General features: G+C 48.2%; 2 protein-coding genes across 2 annotated transcripts; both read left to right on the top strand.

Moving 5' to 3' along the window:
• The first annotated feature begins 347 nt into the window (after positions 1–347).
• Positions 348–7,227, top strand: LOC149364741 (uncharacterized). Its single transcript, XM_089570182.1, has 4 exons — positions 348–459; positions 3,786–4,050; positions 4,355–4,451; positions 6,816–7,227. Exons 1-4 carry the CDS (start codon positions 429–431, stop codon positions 7,212–7,214), a joined length of 792 nt encoding a protein of 263 aa, XP_089426308.1. The 5' UTR covers positions 348–428; the 3' UTR covers positions 7,215–7,227.
• Positions 7,228–11,700: 4,473 nt separating this feature from the next.
• LOC149364742 (diamine acetyltransferase 1-like) lies at positions 11,701–13,334 on the top strand. The gene is made up of 3 exons (XM_089570183.1): positions 11,701–11,940; positions 12,433–12,693; positions 13,191–13,334. Exons 1-3 carry the CDS (start codon positions 11,704–11,706, stop codon positions 13,332–13,334), a joined length of 642 nt encoding a protein of 213 aa, XP_089426309.1. The 5' UTR covers positions 11,701–11,703.
• Positions 13,335–19,549: the final 6,215 nt, after the last annotated feature.

Here is a 19,549-nt window from a genome sequence, read left to right on the forward strand (position 1 = left end):
GACTACTTAGGATACACGAAAAGGAGTGAAAGTAACAGGCATTGATCTCCTTTGAAAAGTCATGCTGGAAGTAGCTCGCATCTCGCCTACGCTATTCGCATTCTTTTTTTTTTTTTTCGTTTAAACATCAAATCGAACCGAGCTCGGCCAGTACAGTCCTGTATTATAGGGTAGGGTGTGAACACGGCACCGGTGGTCACCATGTCTCTCCTGCGTGGTCACTTATGCGGTCGTCGCCCTGGTGTTTGAAATTCTCACGGGAGGGCGGCGTTCAGCGCAAGGAGCCGCGCAACACACCCCGAAGCTATAGCGCTATCATGTCTGAGGGAAGCTTATCAGCCCAATGACCGCTATCAGCGACGCAGGAGAGCCGCGCTCCTCGAAGAAGTCGCGCCGTCGTCTGAGCGCCCGTGCACCTTGCAGCGAACATGTCCCGCGACTCCTGCACCTTTCTCCAAGGTTGGCCAATGTCTCAATTTCCTATGCTGATCGCGGATGAAGTGCGCTTGATGTGAGCATAGGTTATAACGGCGGCAGATGCCGATGTGTGATCCTTATGCATTATTTTCACTCAGTTTGCCAGTGTTTAGTCAGGTCGCAATGAAACGCAAACGCGCATAGGCCGTTCTTTTTTATTTAGCAGCGACACACTTTCCGTTACAACCGGTTTATGAATATATGCTTTGATAGGCCATTTACCCAGAAACAAGAATCAGATAGTTGTTTACCGCAGATGAAAGGACACAGGTGAAATACTTGTTTTGAGCGCAAGCGGGGTCGCGTTTCATTCAGCCTGAATGCATGTATACTTGCATATTCAGTGTAGAACGCTTTTGGGGTCTGTCCTTTTGCTGTTGTTTGTACCAAGGTGTACTTTTGGGCTTGTTGGTGTTAAGTCAACATGATAAGGACTGCGCCATGAAAGAAGACGAGAGGAAAGAAGTCGTTAGTTGTTTGTCAGTTGTTGGTCTGCCTATTCTGCCATCGTCTTCTTTTCTTCCTTCCATTGTTCATTACAGCAGTTCACAGAATGTTGTGTTTCCACCTTTTCCACCTTTTAGTTTCTTCAGTACGCATTGTTCCCCTGTGCTGCTCCTGCCTCATGTGCCATCCTTCCGCTTTTCTCACTGTTTTTACATCCTTTCTGTCCCCATATCTCGTTACTGTTAAGTAGGTGTTTTCTTTTAGGAGGTCCTTCCTCCTGCAGCCTGTTCCTCTCTTTTTTGTGTCTGTCCACTCTCAGCATCAAATAAGTAAAAAGACACCATCTATGGTCATCGATAACGAACGTTTGTCTGCTATTCTCGAGTGTGCTACGAGAAGTCCAGGGACGTAATTCCAGAAGTTCACGTTATATAGGCACATAAGCATGAATCGAAAAAAGAAAAGAAAAATGTACTAATAATGCCAGAGCTAAATGGGGTAGCACCGCTGGGCGAGCTCTGTGAGCGCCAGTTATATTTGAAGGGTCACGGAGTTAAAGGAGTGGCTGCACTATGCGGCTGCTTAAATACAGAGCCTGCAAGGGTTCGATTCGCTGTCGGAGCAGCGTCTAGATTTCAGTGTGAATAAATACATTGTAAACACTAATACACCTATATGGTAGTTAAAATGGGAGTAAACTATACTTTAGCGAACACCCTTTTATAAAAGGGTGTGCAGTTTACTCCCTTTTTACTTTTTTCTGTTTAGAGGGTAGGAACGTCTACCGGCAGATGCAAACTTATTAGGTGAGTTCTTCGTGCTCATTGCGGCGTTGCGACAGTGCGGATTCCTCTAAACACGTATTTATAACCTCAGCTGAATATCTTCTTATAACCTGCTTTGAATTTAGAGATACCAAGGGAGAAATTATAGACTATGTCTTGAAGATATTTATCTTATTGTGTTAAATGCTTTTAACTGCTTACGCAGCAAACACTAAAATAATTAGTAAACAGAAAACTATCAGGTGCTGGCAGATAGAAATCATTTTTTTTCTCTTCCCTACATTGGCGGCGATCAGCGGACTTTTATCAAAGCAATACAAAAAAAAATTTCTTGACATTGTGTAGTAACTTTTTTTAGATGAGGCATAACAAATTCCACAGCGCTCTTGCGCCGACAGCTAGTAATCAATTACATTCAGGTCTTTAGCGGAAGCGAAGTCATGAATATTTTGGGAAAAGCGAAAAGCCGCCAGGTTTAAAATTTCTAGGGCGCGGGGACCTACGTGCTCATTCATTTAATTATCGTTCTTTTCTTTCTTCTTGTTCCGTTCTTCCATCGGCAACGCGCTTCACTGTCTTTGGTTGTCTTTTTCCGCTCGCTACTGAGTGGAATGCTGACCAATTCGCTGCAGTGCGCGAACTTTAGATGTGGGTTCCTAATGGACATGCAGGATCGATCTTCGTGCGTAGTACAGCGTGTCAGATGTCCAACTTCCCAAAAAGATAAAAGGAGTTTTTTGGAGCTTTCTGTCTTTTTCTAACTGCCAATGACAGAAAAAGAATAAAAACCTTGCTGTCTCTTCATCATGTTGTATTTAAGGAAAACTGTATGATGGGCCCTATATTCCGCTCACCTATAAGGACGTGTAGTACATTTACATTATAATAACGGGAACTCCTACTGAAACCCATGATTTTTACCGAAATTATAATTGTGCCGCCGCAGCGGCTCAGTGGTTATGGCCCTCGGCTCGGCTGCTGACCCAGAAGACGCGGGTTCGATCCCGGCCGCGGAGGTCGAATTTCGATGAAGGCGAAACTCTAAAGGCCCGTGTACTGTGCGATGTCAGAGCACGTTAAGAACCCCGGGTGGTCGAAATTTCCGGAGCCCTTCACTACAGCGTCTCTCATAGCCTGAGTCGCTTTGGGACGTTAAACTCCCATAAACCAAACCCGAAGTTTCAACTACTTCTTCCTCTTATTTTGAGGGAGAGATAGAGAGGGGGAAATTAAGAGTGTCTAGCCGCCGAGGGTGGTCTTCTAATTACAGAAGCATAGAGCTCGCTACGATGTCCCGCATGACGGACTAGCAGAAGCTGCGGGCAGGATGAGAGGAGGGAAACTTCAGATCACGTATTCTACCACGCATGCTTCGTCTGACTCCACCCTTTCTTTAGTCTTCTCTTTCAAGGCCCGGTTAAATGACATCGTATTGTACCTTCGTCTTCTTAGAAGTACACATGGAATGTTGAATAAGAGAATACGGGCATCACAGCCGCCTCAGTCGAGTGCTCCCTCAGATCAAAGCTCGCGCCCACGGCCACGTTCAGAGGCACGCTATTAACGGGCGGGCTACACTGGACACGGAAAAGTGCTAAGGCTGCCTCTATAAGTACTTTGCGCTTAAAGAAAAGCTATAATGCGGTGCGCTTCGCTGAGTGTTGCTGTGCAGGCTTCGACAATGTCAGTCTTGCAAGTGCGACACCGGTCTGTGACCTGCGTTCATAACTATCCCTCTAAAGCTTGCAACGAAGTCAACGGCAGCGCTTGTTGGAGGAACCTTCAGCAGCGAAGGCATGGCGACGACGAGTACATACCTCAGAAGGGTTGTCCGGCTCACATCTGGGCCCATGGATGCTTAGCGTAAACTTCATGTAATCTCAATGGGAGAAATGGAATATACAGTTACTGTCACCCTTTCTTTGAGTATCGAGAGCGCAGTGTGAAGATGGCAACGCCTAGTCACTGTTAATGGTCAGCGTCCATATCTTTTATGTAGGTTCCATAGCGTTTCTTTCAATGAACGAGTTGCTGGTACGGTACTTGGCCCTCTTTGTGCCGTGCGCGGGTACGCAGCTGGCGGTGGTCTGGGCAACCAGCCGTCGGGCCACGGCCACGTCCACGGAGGCCCCGGGGGCCACACGCACGAGCTGATGGACGGGCCGGGCAGCTTCACGCACCGCGAGGCCCTTCGCACCAGGGACGACTGGGACCAGCGGGCCTTCACCGTCGGGGTGGGCGGACCCGTGGGTTCAGGGAAGACTGCACTCATGCTGGCCCTCTGCCGCAAGCTGCGCGAACAGCACAGTGTCTGCGCCGTCACCAACGACATTTTCACCAAGTGGGTCCACTTTTTACAGCATCGCACAGGCGCCTGCTTTTCATTCGTTGCAAGGAACAGTACATGCAATAAGGTGTTGGGGACAAAGAGTTTAGATGGAGCCAAGGAGTGCTCATATTACAGACTCAAGATTTCTAGAGCATTTTGCTTGTTTTATCAAGTTGGAACTTGTGGGCTGACGAGTGCGGCACAGATTGCGTTAGTAACTTACCCTAAATGTTCGCTATAGCTGTCATGCAACAAAAAGCTCTTACAGTAAGCATTGTACCAGTCGGTGTGAAATGTTTTCTTTTTGACACTCCAGGGAAGACTGGGAGTTCCTGTGCCGCAACGAGGCGTTGCCTGAGGAGCGCATGCGCGCCATCGAGACTGGGGGATGCCCGCACGCCGCCATCCGTGAGGTACGTGCTCGGTCGGTCAGCTTAGTCTGCACAGAGCTGGCTTCCCTGTGTGCTCCATTGCGTGCATGCATGTGCGTACAGTGATGTGGTATAGTGCCAGTATACGGGTGAGCCACAAGATGCGAAAACGACGGTAAGACAGGCTCGTTACCAGTTGTGTGGAGAAAGTTGTAGTGCTGTAACTCTGGGGCAGTGTAGGTGGTTCGCTGAAAATGAAGAGTTATATTTTAAACCTTTGTAAATAGCACAAAATTGCCAGTCATAATGTCGTTATGCACAAAAAGCAAGCAAAGAAGCAAAAACAGACATAAATAAGCAAACAGATGACAAACATTTTGCCACGGTAAACGGTCCGTACGAAGCCTGCGAGGAGCAAAGGATTGCGCCCACCCGCAATCGTTAATAGCAACAGCAGCTGCGTGAATATGGGCGCTATTAGTCATCGCCTAATGCAGCAGCGCTGCCTGGGTGCTCTGGTCGGCATTCTGCCTTTCTCTTTGTTGCCACTTTGTGTCGTTACTTGATCAGGGTGCATGTATGCACATATGAAGTTGCGCCTGTTCAAAACGAAGCATTAGCATGTGCGCTAAATGAGTGCCGTCGAAGCTGCCAGCTGTTTTTTTTTTTTTACTATACCTTTTGGGCCGAAAGGAAGCGTTACAAACATATATGGTTGTAACACGCAAGAATAGGCTACAGATTGTGAGCATTGGCTAATCCTCTTCCTTCTTGATGATAGAAGACTTTCTAATCGAAGCTTCAACTCATCTTTAACGGTTCAAAATTAGATGAATTGATTCTACCTTGTTATTATGCGGACACCAAGAAAAAATGATCCTTTCTTTTTTATCTTAGCCAGCAATAGCCACTAAGCTTCACATCCACAAGAAGTTGCAGTTTCATTTCAAAATTACCTAGGCTCGTATATTGTAAGACACCCTGCCCATATTATAGTCGCTGTCCAAACTGTCTTGTTCAGCAGCCAGGTGTAGAAAGCGGTTACTGCCAATGCCACGCCGAGTTACAGCGCGAGTTTTTTGCTTACTGTAGGAAAAAATCTACAGAATTCCACATGTTTGTTGCAGTGACTTGTGCAGAAAACTGCGTGCATAGTTCAAAGACCCTCTGGTCCTCTTGCTCCTAGGAGAGCTACGCAGAACGCATATAACTGGCGCTGCAGGAGGCAGCATGGTCGATAGAAGAGCTTGACGCTTCCTTTCGACCCAAGTGGTATATAGTGAAAATCAGGTGGCACCTCCTACGGCGCTCATTTCGCGCACATGCCAATGCTTCGCTTTGGAAAGGTGCAGCTTCATATGTGCATACATGCACCCTGATCAAGCAACGACACAAAGCAACAACAAAGAGAAACGCAGAAATGCCGACCAGAGCATTGCATATCCGATTTGTTATCATATATGACACGTCGCCAGAGTAAGAGAAAAGCGTGTGCCAGGCTTCATTATTACGAATAGAGCGTACAGGACGAGGAACGAGCCACGGACGAGCGCTGACTTACAACCAAAATGTTATTGCTTGAACCACGAGAGTACATACGTCTGGCTCCAAACAACAAAGGGAAAGAGAATACGAATCACAACACGGACATGTCCCCAATCAAAACATTCTGACTACATTGTATTTGTTAACAGCGTGTTTGTACTGGGGTATATTCGTGTCATCATTCGTCGTCTTTCTTCTCTTGTTGTGAGGAGCCAGACGTACTTATTTCCGCGGTTCAAGCCATAAAATTTTACTCGCAAATGACAGATCGTATAGAGGGGCTTCTTCTTATTGCCCCGTCCTGTTCGCGCTGTTCATCATCACAGTGTCGTACAAACTCGGCCAAACCTTTGTTCGAGATGCTGCAGTTTACAGTCAGCTGGCCTCTGCATTCGCCTGTGACAGTTTAGTCTGACGGGAGCGAATTGAGTTTTTTGTCCTTTATTCCGTGGTGCCATTCGCCTATCTCTCATCTCCCACTTTTACGTATGTATGACGCCTGCAGAGTAGCCGGAATGTATACGCGCTCACCATTGTGTTTTGTATTGAGGGAGACGTTGTTATCGCCTTGTGTTATAGCCTTTCAATGGGACCTTTGAGACACAATAGTTGGATACCATGACCAGAAAAAAAAAACACGGCTTTTCCCCTTCAAAGGGTCCCTTTCTAGCTAATTGCGTCGGCCGATTCTCGTTGAATCTGGTAGCATGAGTAGCGTTACAATGCAGGATGGGGGCTTTTCGACGGGAAAAAGCCGCTTTTTGTAACCGACTTTTGTATCGACTTGTATCCGATTGTAAATAAGTAAGTAAATAAGTACATAAATAAATAAATAAATAAATAAATACCTTCACCACGCAGGACTACTCGGCCAACATGGACTGCGTGCGTCAGCTGACGCGCCGCTTTCGGCCCGAGATCGTGCTGCTCGAGAGCGGCGGCGACAACCTAGCGGCCAACTTTAGCCGTGAACTGGCCGACTTCATCATCTACGTCATCGACGTGGCCGGAGGAGACAAGATCCCTCGCAAGGGCGGCCCGGGCATCACGCAGAGCGACCTGCTCGTCATCAACAAGACGGACCTGGCCGAGGCGGTGGGCGCCGACCTAGCCGTCATGGAGCGAGACGCGGCGCGCATGCGCCAAGGGGGACCCACCCTCTTCACGCAGGCGAAGCACGGCGTCGGTGTCGACCAGGTGGTCAAGATGGTGCTCGACTCGGCAACGCAGCTCGGGGCACCGCTGAGGCATGCGCCTTAAGTTTGCAATAAAGATAAGCGCTTCCTTTGCCGTTGTTTTTTAAATAAAGAACAACAATAGCAAAAAAATAATTTTGTTCGCAGTGATGTGTACAAGGCCGGTGTCTGATCGTCGACTAGACGATGCACGCATTCCATGACATCCTCTTCAGTGGCTCGGCGGCTATGACATTCGGCTGGTGAGCTCAGTGATGTGGGAGAGAGGGGTAGGGGAGAGAGAGTGTAGTGGTGCCTCAACGTGCCAGTAGAGGCGCTGGCATCGAGGCACCCTACACTTTAAACAGAAAGAAGTAAAAAGGAGGTGTGCTAGAGGATAGCTTCCTATTTGCTCCCATATAGGCGTATTCTTTTTAGAGTGTATATCTTCACCCTACAGAAACTGCCTGTTACAAGGACGGAAGCGTACAGCACACTCAGGGACAAGGGCACAAGAAAGGAAGACACATGGGACACACGAGCGCTGACTTACAACAGTTTATTTCGATCCTCGGGAAGGAATATACAGGAAGAGCATGGACGGCCTCGTCCCTTAATGCGCTGTACGCTTCTGCCTTGACAAACCAACAGGCCCAGACTGCCGCATAAGTTACAAAGAATAGATTGTACCCCCAAAGCTGCAGAATTCAATATCTTCCTTTGAGGCCACATTTTAAAATGGCGAAGAGCACAAAAAAGTAGGTGCGTTGTGATTTGTCAGTGCACATTAAAGAACACTGCGGATAATATTTTAGCTCAAGTGAACCTTCGGGACATTAGAGCCTGAATAACGTAGCGTACAAGGTGCGTCAAAAGTTCCCAGGTTATAGATCCTGCTTTTCAGCAGTATATTCTGACACTTTAGAGGCTTATGAAGCTACCAAGGTTATCAGGAGTGAGAAAGATACTTCTGCCCCCTACAGAGATTCTGAGGTTCGGGGGTGTCGTAAACGGCACACTACACGGTTCAAAAGCACGCCATGTAGCCTATAAACTTTTGACGCACCCTGAACATTCAAAAATGAAAGCTCATGAACAGCACGATCGACAAGCGATATATGAGCGTGACACTGATACAGAAAAAGACTCACTTTAGATAAGACTCTCAAGAAGTGACGATAAGCAGTAAATAAACTTCATTAATGCATTGGAGAATGGCTGTTCATAAGAAAAACAATGCATTCTGGAAAGGGAGCGAGGGATGCATCGGGCGACGCGTGTTGTGTGCTGTACCAATGCTCGGCCCGATTTTGGGTGCAACTGTTTTGCCCGGTGAACTCGTGGCGACGACAGAGGCACCGGAAAAAGGTGTTCAAGACTTTACATCGTGGACAGAATTACATTACTATAACAGCCTAGCCCAGAAACATGATCGAACAAGACACTTTCGTTGAGACAAGGACAAAAGCTATGCTGGGAAAGAGAAAAATAAAATAAAATAAAATATCTGAGCTCTTGCGTCGAGAGACAAAGAAAGACAGAAAGAGTTAAAACATTTTATTTCCCAGGCCCAATACGGCACCACGTATCCACTGTTCCTACTCCGCACGCCATCGACGTGCTGTACTAGTGGCTTTGTTGGCGATGCAAGCCAGGTTCCGGAGAGAAAGAGCGCATGTTTTGTGCATGGTTCTTTGCGGTGGTCAATATTAGTGGTCTTGAGTAAAGGTACTCCCACATCGGTCGTACGTTCGATGCCCAGCCCACACATTGTATAGGTGCCAGAAAAAAGTCTTTTAGAACTTAAGGCAAACATGTACGTGCTCTGGCCCTGCCCACGTGTTTTCGAGGTTTTAGGAAATAAACTTGTCTCGCTAGTTCAGAGAAACACTTAACCAAGGGGCCTCTCATCTTTTCATCAAAAGGGCTCACACTTCCCGGACAGGATTCGAGGTCCCTTGTGACGTTTACATGTTTGATCACACGTAAGAAACCGCTTTACGTACTTCCATACAAAGTCCAAGTATCCAGTAACTTGACGCATCTTTAATATCTGCCGTGGTGACAGTTTTATCAACAAATTTCCCACTCACTCACAAGCGTGGGCTGATTCCCGCAACTAAGGATTTGAATTTTCTTATGTTATGATACTAGATAATATGTGAGAGGACTTAACGGAAAATAATTGCGCAAAGAACCAGAGATTCCCGGTTAATGCGTTTCTAGGTCTGAAAGCGATAAAATATGTGTACTGGGTGTCATTAACGTTTGAGTTTTCGTGTAGCGTAATAATATACCTTCTTCTTCACGCACGAAGGTTAAAGGCGGAGATTTAGAAAGAGTAGAGTAGGATGGGGCGAGTTGTTAATCGCTTATGTTTCAAATAGCCTCAAATATAGTATAGGAAGTTTTTATAGCGGTAAAGAATATCCATGCTCATTATTTTAGTACTCCTATGCCCAAGCTCATTCAGAGAAGCGATAGATACTTGGGCTGTTTTCAGACAGGCCATCTTTCTAGATTTTTTTTTTCTGTTCTCTTGCTTCTTAAACTCCTCGCGTTCTGCAGAATCAGAAATTTTTCACGTTGCTTCGCCTGCTTATAGCATTCCAGCTTCCGCTAGCATCAACTCTAAACTGCTCATCTAGCTTGTAAAAGGGTATACCGGATCATGGTTGCTGAGAAACGACACAGAGAATTCGGCAGTTGAAAATAGGGCTGCAAGGGTGTAAAGCGCTTTAGATCATTTTTCAAGATTCCAGCAGCCCAGATCCACCTTTACGAGTGTGAACTACCAGCTAGGTCTTCTTGAGAAGCTTCGCCTACGTTTCGATTCTTAGGTTGTCAATGCTTCTCTTCGTTGCTCCCGTCCACTAGAGTTTTCATTTCACCCTTCTCTTGGGATTGTCTTCATTCTTTTCTTCTCGTATAGCTATACCAGAGCATATAGGTGCTGCGTTTCTTTCATTCAATTTCACTCTGAACTCACAGTGCGGTTTAACGCTGCTGCTTTGAGTAAAAAGAAGAAAAGAGGGAAATAGGAAGAACTTCCTAGCAGCGTCCACATCGGCGCCTTTACAAGAAGCATTCTCCAGCGGAAAACATGCCAACGTTGTCACGAAACAGACAGCTTCGCGATGTGCAAATCCGATTTCGCGCCGCTCTCCGAGGAGAATGTTTGTCAGGGCGGCAGCGAAAGGCTTGATCCCTGCTTGGTAAGTGAAAAGTTTCTCAGAGAGGAAGGGTGCCGGATGAGTGTAATCCGGATCAGTGTTTTGTACAAGGAAGAAGGCCCCGCCGAGAAGACTGCCTAAGCGCCAGTTTTTCTCAAGGGCAAGTCAAGTGGCTGGTTTGGAAGTGTCGCGAAGTCAGGTTACTGTTTGCAGGCTTTGTTCCCATGCATTTTTTCCTTCATACTAATCAATAAATCAATCGGTCAGTCGGTCGGGCGATCAGTCGATCGGTCGGTCGGTCGGATCAATCAATCAATCAATCAATCAATCAATCAATCAATCAATCAATCAATCAATCAATCAATCAATCAATCAATCAATCAATCAATCAATCAATCAACCAACCAACCCTGGAGTAGCATGCTAGGCTGGTAACCAGACAGACCTCTCCCTTATTCATTCAAGTCTCTCTCGTCCAGCAACCCCACTGTCAGCATTTCTTTTGCATATGTTCATCATTGCCGCAATAAATAAAATGAATTTGTAGACATCAGAAGACGTTTGCAGAATGAATAAGGATCAGAAAAGGCAGATGACGGTTTCCCGAGTCCAGGCAACGCAAGATCTGGAGCTGTTTAACAAAGGACCATTTCGTCCGTCTGTTGTCCGTTCTGCGCTTGGGTGCGCTGCTCAAAACCCCTTGCATTCTTATCGCCCTCAAGAGAAGCTGAGATTAAAATGAGGACATTAGCCTTCGCCACTACTTGTCGGTGTAGTTGAAGCAATTAATTCTTTACTCTCGTTTTGGCTGACAACACCTCGAGCCAACTCACGCGTTCACTCACTTAGCTGAGTGTATTCATGTTGGGACCATTGCCCAGATTGATAATGCCGCTACTGGCTTCCTAATCCTCCTGCACTGTCCAGCAGTGCCCGGCCACTTCTGGCTCTACTGAAGGTACTAAAGGTCACTGCTCAAAAAGGATAGCACGAGCACGAGAAACGGGCACACACAGCTCTGTGCGTGTACGGCACTCGTGTTCAAGCTGTCCCTTTCGTGCTGTAACCGACAACATGAACAACGAACTCACCCTTTTTCTTTTCTCTTTCTTTTATGTTTTTTTGTTTACCTCTCTGAGAGGAGCAACAAAAGGGTAAAAGGGGACCAATTGTTCTTGGTGCGCCAGGCTATGACAGTTTGAGCACCTATTATGTACTATGAGTCTGTAAAGGAAAATATATATACATATAATTCTCTTGCGAAAGTGTTGTGTATTAGTTCATTGTTCATTCTTTTGCTTTCTCTTTATCACACTGGTTATTGCCTATATCCGAGAGGTGGGCACAGGATGTGAAGTGGAGAAAGACGAAGGGACGGTGCTGGGGCGACCGGGCGGCAGCATGGAGGGGGGCAGTGGTGCCGGCAGCACCGGAGCCAGCAGCAGTGGCGGCGGCGGCGCGAGCGCCGCTGTGCCGCCCAAGGGCGGCAGCAACTTCCTCGAGGAGTCGGCCGTGCGCCGGGCCGAGCCCGAGGACTGCGCCACCGTGCTGCGCTTCGTGCACGCCCTGGCGCACTTTCACAACATGCCCGACGCCGTCCAGATCACCCTCGAGGAGCTGGAGCACGCGATGTTCAAGGTAGTGCTGCTCGTTATTCGCGCCTCAAGGCTATGTACCGAGCTAGTTGGTCAGACACCCCAGCTGGATGTCGTCTAGGGCATCAGCGAGCCACTTGTGGAGGGAGTACAGTAAGCAGTGCTTCGCTGCCATTAAAGGGACCCTGAAATTATTTAGATGGGCACATTCTAGTAGAGCACCCCTATAGAGGTGGTCTTTGTGGGTATTCGAGTCAAATTTGAAAACTTTGCATGGACCCAATAATTTAGAAATAAGTTTTTATAATCGCTGCCCCAGTAGCTTGCAGCCGATTAGGGCAACACACCTCACCGCGCGTCCCCTACCCTGATGACGTCAGTGGGCAGAAGAGCTAGCCTTCAAGTTCACCGCCTCTGGCCACTGACGTCATCGGGGAAGGGGACGCGCGGTGAGGTGTGTAGCCCTAATCGGTTGACTTACAGACCAGTGGCAGTAAGCGTTAGTTAAGACAGCATTCTCTGGTCGCGTGCGCAGAGCAACCCCCGCGAGATGTGGGCCTTCCTGGCTACCATCCGGCGGCGGGACAACGCCAAGGCATTGGTGGCCGCTGAGGAGGTGCCCGCCGGCATGGTCACTTTCCACTACCGCTACTCGGCCGCGCTGGCTGGCCGCATCCTCTACATCGAGGACTTGTTCGTCAGCGACGAGTGCCGGGGCCGAGGTTTGGGCGTGGCCCTGCTGCGGGCCGCCAGCGAGCAGGCTCTGAGGAACTGCTGCCGCGCCATCCAGTTCAAGGTATATAAATTACCCCTCAGCCCTAGCGGCGGGGCCACAATGTCCAAGGCGCCAGGCTTGAAAGGCCCGGCTTGAAAAAGGCCCGTGTTCTGTGCGATGCCAGTGCCCGTTAAACAACCCCAGGTGGCTGAAATTATCCGGCGTCCCTCATAGCCTGAGATACTCTGGGACGTTAAACCCTATAAAAGCAACGAGCCTTTATGTTGTTTCCAGAGGTAAAATTGAAGTTTTAAAAATGAGCATACCTTGAAACTGCATCGTCTTTGAGCTCCCAAAGCGTGCATACTGGATACAGCTGTGCTAGTCGGTTACTGGAGCGACGAGACATTGACATGAGGCCGAACTGACGGGGCAGAAAGAGAAAGGCGGGAAGGACAAGGATATATAGTAGTGTCTTTATCTTGCCATTCCGTCCGCTTTGGGCTAGATAAGTGCACCTTCTTGCCAAAGCGCGTCGCGAGCTGTGCGCCGGTGACTAACGCATCGCCGGAGCGCAGGTACACAAGGACAACACGGGAGCCAAGCGGCTTTACGTCAAGAATGGCGCGAAGGACCTAAGCGAGGCGGGGGAGGTCCGCCTGTTCCATTTCGACAGGGACAGCCGCTTCCCGCGGCCCGTGGAGAAGGTCAGGTCCCGCTGAAAATTCACCACTGCCCCTCCCACCAGAGTCCCAGATAACCAGCGCTAAACGCAGCGCCCTCGGACGGACACGGCAACGACCTTCCACCAGTGGAACGAAATCAAACTACCATAGAGCCTGAGGAAGAGCGCACTGTAGTTCAGTGTATTTGAGCTATACAAATGTCCTGTTAAATAAAGGAATGCAGAATGGAATTAGCCGCTTCAGTTTGACGGTAAAAAACACTTGGTGCCGATGGTTTAATGAATATTCCAGGCTGAATGGCTCCATAGTAAGACACCTGATGTAAGTTGCAGTCGCCGGCCCAATAATTTAACTCACTCCAATATCAGAAGCATTTCGCAAGCCAAGGGTGTACTGTAAGCACCGTCAAAAAGCTTTTTAAAGCGCGAATTATTTTATTCATGTAATAACTACAAGGAAAGGAGAACCGCAGAAAAGAAGCTTCGATGAGCAGCTTGAGAAAGTGGCTGCCAGTGTCGGTAATTTATTCAAGGCAGAGCTATCAGAAATTGACAGATAAAAAGATGCACTGACACTCAAGCTAGAAGCTGCTTTTACGTGAGACAAAACGTAAGAAATTAACAATAGAACAAGAGGTAGAAAAGGAAGGCAGGAACAAATAGAAACAGAATAACGGAAATGTAGAGAGGGTAGCTAAGCGATGCCCTGTATTCTACCCTGGAAGGTCGGTAATAGAAGGTCAGTTTTGCATGTGACCATAGGTCATTTTTATGACGGTACACAAAGTGCACACAAATTTTGTAGCCTTGAACTCAACCCCGAGTCCTTTGAGAGTTTTAATACCGCCTTAACTGCCGTCCTCTCAGATGAAAATTTATTATCATGCCCCAGAATGTTGCTTTCTCTAAGGGGACGAAGATCCAAGCGGTCGAGCGTTGCAGCCAGGAAGACACGCTCACGCTCACACCGAGGGCAGTCTCAAAGTACGTGCCCAATCGTCTCATCGCACCCGCAGTTCGAGAACACGCTGGTATACGCAAGGTGGACCAGGATTCAGCCAATGTTGTAGCAGAGTTTTGCCCAAAAAATGTTTATTAGTGGTAATCCGGCAAAAAAAAAAAAAGAAAGGTTGCGCATTGCTAGCCGGGGTGGTGGTGATGAGGACATTTTTTGAGACACAGAAAAATTGCGGAAGACGGGTGGGAAAAACAGCAATGATGCTGATGAACGTGAACGTGTGAGCATGTGGTGGTCATCATCGTAGCACCACGCCACTTGCGCAGCGATGGCGCAACCTCGTGGTAGATTACGCGGTCATGCGCACCCTTGCAATTATACGCCAGGGCTTATGCCCATCGTCCTGTCAGTAAATGCAGCCATTACCTCATCGCCCCAGTCCGCCATTTAGGGCGCGAAATTTTCGACTATACAAGAGGCGGATGTTGCATCATCATCATAATCAGCTTGACTGGGCCCAAAAACTGTTTAGAGCGACTGCAGCACAGCCAGAATCTGGGGGGCAAAACACCCATATAAAGAAATATAAAAGTACAAATTGAAAAACTATACAACAACAAAAAGAAATAAATATTTTAGTGAAAATTTTTTAAAATAGGCAGATTATTTTAACAAAACATTATACTAAATTTTGTAATTTTTTGAAACGCTCTTGTTGCGCCCTCTGTTTATGAATGCGTGGCGCATTTGTAGCGCGACTTTGCAGGCCTTGTTTTGGTTTGCGGCCAGTGGCGGGAGCTTACGAAGCGATTCCTTATCGCCAGCTGTCTGGATTGGCGCGTCTGAGAAAACGTGTAAAATAAGCTCGCCGGTCTCGAAATGGCCCCTTTGGGAAGTTTTTGTCGTCCTTGCTCGTCGCTTCTCTGTCACCGTTTGGTAAGATTTGCACCCCGCTGCACCACTGCAGCAGTTGTATTGGTTCTATCGTTTCCTTCGGCGTACGGCCAATGAGAAACCTTTTTCCCGTCGTTGTGTCACGCTTCGTGCTCTTCGTTTGAAGCGCTTAGCTCTTCATTTCAAGATGAACTTGCGGCATGTGAAGAAAGTTTGCTATGTAGCTCATTGCGACAGCGTGGACTGCACCGTTGGTGTCATACTACACCGCTTCCCGCTGGACTTTCATAGGTGAGCTGCTCTAGATAATCTTTTGTCGGGATTTTCGCGCCTGTTTCGTAGCCTTAACCGTTTCATGCGTACTTGGCTTCATGCTATCGGGGATATTTAAGTAAACCTCAAGGCACGCACTTGCAGTCCTAAGTTGTGCAAAAGAGGCCCACCGTTTGTCTTATATATATAGTTTCGTGCAGCCGACTGTCACCAACGGGAACTTGACACCAGGCTCTCAAAAGCAACCCCGTGCCTTCTACTGACCGCAAGGCCAATTTAAAACCAACTGTGCTGCCTAAAGCTCTAAGCATGACATCAATGGGTGCTTCAACACCGTGAAGCCAATTTGAGGATCCCCTCGCAACTGACTGTATCGGATCTTAACCACGTGTATGTGCGTTGCCTTGGCGGTGCCTTAACTGAATTCGGCCAGCAGTAGTTATTGCCGTTCTATACATACACATGACCGTCAATGTAGTTTTAAACACAGTTCACTGCTCCGCTCTCGCCACTCTTTGAGCATAGAAAAGCAGTTAGCCGCGTGGTATCAGGGCGAGCGTAACCGCGCTCTGAGGCGCAGAGACTTGGCGGTACTTTCTACTTTCAGTGTTGTAACGGTTGTATTCTCCCAAGGCTGTTAGGATCATAACTCCTTTCCTCTCGCTATGCACTGTATGTGAGGCTCGTGACAAATTTACAACGTACCGTACAATTAGTTTTGTGCTTCTAGTAAGCTGGTGGCAAAATTTTAGAGGGCAAATGCGGCCGAAGCGAGTTTCTAGGTAACGGGTGCGGCAAAAAGTTCACCGACCATGTGGTGTTGTCTGATGTCTCGGGTTAAAGAAGAAAGGATAATGGAAATGAGATAGTTGGTGGTCTACTCTTGTGATCCGGACCTACGGTCACTACCTGCCCTAAGCAGACGTATTCCATTACCACTTCCAGCACCTCACTACCAAATGTAAACTGCTGTTCCCTTCCGAGACTGTTGAACACTAAAGTTTTCTGCATAATCTTGAACATTCTCGGAAGGGAACAGCATTTTACAATTTGTAGCGAGGTGCTGGCTTTGTCATTGGGCTGCAGAGCCCAGGGACGTGGGATCAAATTCTCACCGCTGTGGTCGCATTTCGATGCAGGCGAAATGCATAATACGCCGGTATGCTATGCTATATCGATGCACATTGAAGAACCCCGGGTGGCCGAAATAAATCCGAACCCGCTATCTGCGGCGTCTCTGATACCTACATGCATGCACTGCATTATGACGTTAAATTCCACATGCCATAACATGCTGAACCTTCAGCGCAAGCCTTCATGCCCATCAGCGTGGGGTACGAAGGATTCCTGCGGGAACTTCCCCTACCAGAAGCTACCGCCTCCACACTTTAAAATGTCTTCAGTACACTAAGCTTCAGCGAAGGTCTTTCATTGATATAAAGAAGTTTACTTAGAATGCAAAATCGAAACATGCCAGATATGGAAGGGCCGAATGGTAACAGAAACAAAGGCTCGCTGTCATCACTACCGTTGTTTACATAAAGCAGTTAGAGGGGTGCTTACTTTACCGTGACGCAGGTGCACACATTGCTTTTGTAGACAAATGCTCATTGCTTATTCCAGTCGGAAATCATGTTGAGGCCTCAATAAAAAAAAGTAAAAATGATTACAGCACATGCGTAAATTCGCGCAGCTGAGGTGTGGGCGCTGCAAAATTTGCAGTTTAATTCACCTTACGACGGATATCCTGCGGTCGGAGGCGAATATCGCGAAAAGGGTTCCCGTAGTGTGGTGAGAGCAAAATGCCATATACTGCGTGTTCGAGTCCCTTGGAGTAAGAGCAGAAGAAGCACCACTCTTACGGCGAAATCGATTCCTCCAGTACCCAGTATGGTCGGGGCGGTGGAACCAGGCTCGGGAAAAGGGGACCCCTGGTCGTGCCTCTGTTAGGAATCCCTGTCTCAGAAAGTTGGAAACCCGGCAAGTGCTTAGTGGTGTTCGGAATCCGTTTGAAGGCAGAGGGCTGCATATTCGGCTTAGAGCGAGTGCTCGCCCTCGAAGGATGCCTGAAAAGGAGCTCGACTCAACAAGGATCATTGAACAAAAGCCCAAGCTGTCTCTCTTCCCATCCCATTTCCCATAACTCTTTTCAACCAACTCTCAACCATTTCCCTAAACCATCAGTTCCTGCTACCCCCAGGGGAGAGAAGGAGTCTCTCTGGGCCCGCTCCCCAGGTTGTGGTGTCGCCAGTATAGAAACCTCTTTTCATTTCCCCATTTTTCGTCTCCGGGCGAGCCAAACAACGTTTTGTCATCCGGGACCAATTCATTTATTTTTACCATTGAATTAAGACTGCAATGCCTAGCGATGCAGGCAGAGGCCTATTATTTTTCATTCCTTTTGTTACCCCAACATGCTCTTTGTCGCCTCACCGCGGCAGAAAATCTGGTCCGCTACTCCATCATCCTGTCGTCTGTTGTGCACCACAAATAAACCTCTTTTCGCCCGTTCTCACCTCTTCTTTCACCAACGCAGCTAACTTAAATGGGGACGCTCGTAGATGAACGAATCAGAAGCGTCGAGTATAGTCACGTGATCTGCGAGCGGGGAAGCGTTTTCATTCTCTCAACGGTACAGCTTCCAAGCTCGACTTCCAAGCAGAGCACGGCCGCTCTCTATGGCGCTAGGAATACGAACGACGATAACGCACTGAGCAAGGTACGACCTCTATTTAAATGTCACCAGAGCACCAAGCCACTCGCTCGTCGGCTCATAATAATAATAATCATCATCATTACCACCATCATCATCATCAGCCTAACTACGTCCACTGCAGGGCAAAGGCCTCTCCGTTATCTTTCCAATTAACTCTGTCCTGTGCGAGCTGCGGCCCCTATCTCCGCAAAATTCTTACTCATCCACCCAGCTTCAAAGACTTCAAAGATGATAGAGTACTTTGAACTCTACCCGCCCTGCGATCGTGTTTCACGGCGCAGGGCTTTGCGCGAATTTGCCTCCCTTAACCATGTCCTGTATCTTTCTGTGCTAAGGGAGTAATTACTCATTGGCATCCACCCAAGCGCAGCCATACGGCTACAAAGGAAAGCTATACAGCTTTCTCTGAAACTTCGTAGTTAAAGAAAAATTCGTCCTGGTCCGGGGTTCGAACCCGGGACACCGCTTCACCGGATCAGTCGCTCTACCAACTGAGCTAACCGGGACGGCAAGCTTATGGTAGGGCGAATTCGAATTCGCGAATTCGCTCCCGGTGGTTTCGCAGCGGTGGTTTAGCCATTTGAGCATCCGCCTTGCATGCGGGAGGTGCAGGGTTCGATCCCCAGTCCCGCCGTGTACCCATCGGTGAAACATTGGGTGCAATCTTTCCATTGCCTGGTGCTCGGCTTCTTTAGGGTGTAATGCTTGGGAAATGGGTCTTTGATCCCACCTTGAGTAGAATAAAAAAACGTTGTGTCATGGCGCTCTTTGGCCGCAGATTCCCTTGCGCCATAAAAAGTCTTCTTCTTCTTCTTTATTTGTTTCTTAGAACGTGTCTTAATGATCGTCATCATTAAGAAGAAGCCGATGGGGAACCTTTTTATTATACCAAGAAATCGGAATCAGCGAAGTTCGACTGCAGTGCTACGCAGCAAAAGACAGCAGTACTGTCAACGCTAAGCACTACAAAAGCAAACTCAAGCGCGTAAGGGTTTACGAAAGCGTCCGGCATTTCCAAAACCCATGACAAGTGGCGCATGCCTCCTCTTCTCGCTCTGGCCGCGAAAAGCAGCGCCCACAAACGTCCACGGCACGTCCACTCGCGGACGCCTTTAGCGAGGTACGAAGGACCTGGTGTATAGAGTCACCAGTTGGCATCGAGTGGCCCCTTTTCGGAGCTGTCCGTGCCGGAGGCTAGTCTTACGAGGAAAAAAAAAAAGCGGGAAGGGCTACCAAAGCTCGGCGGGGTTGATTAGCCGAGATGCCAGGTCGATTGCGCACAAAGAAAGAGCCAAGGGCGTGCGCCGCTCGCGTCCTGGGAACGAGCTGCTGCGGCTGCCGTTGCGGCTTCGATTGGCGCGGACTGCCCCCCTGGGTCCCGCGTGCGGCGGCGAACTCTTGCGACGAGGCC

Source organism: Amblyomma mixtum, chromosome 2, assembly GCF_055824585.1.
Source record: "Amblyomma mixtum isolate Tamu chromosome 2, ASM5582458v1, whole genome shotgun sequence".
Taxonomy (NCBI): domain Eukaryota; kingdom Metazoa; phylum Arthropoda; class Arachnida; order Ixodida; family Ixodidae; genus Amblyomma; species Amblyomma mixtum.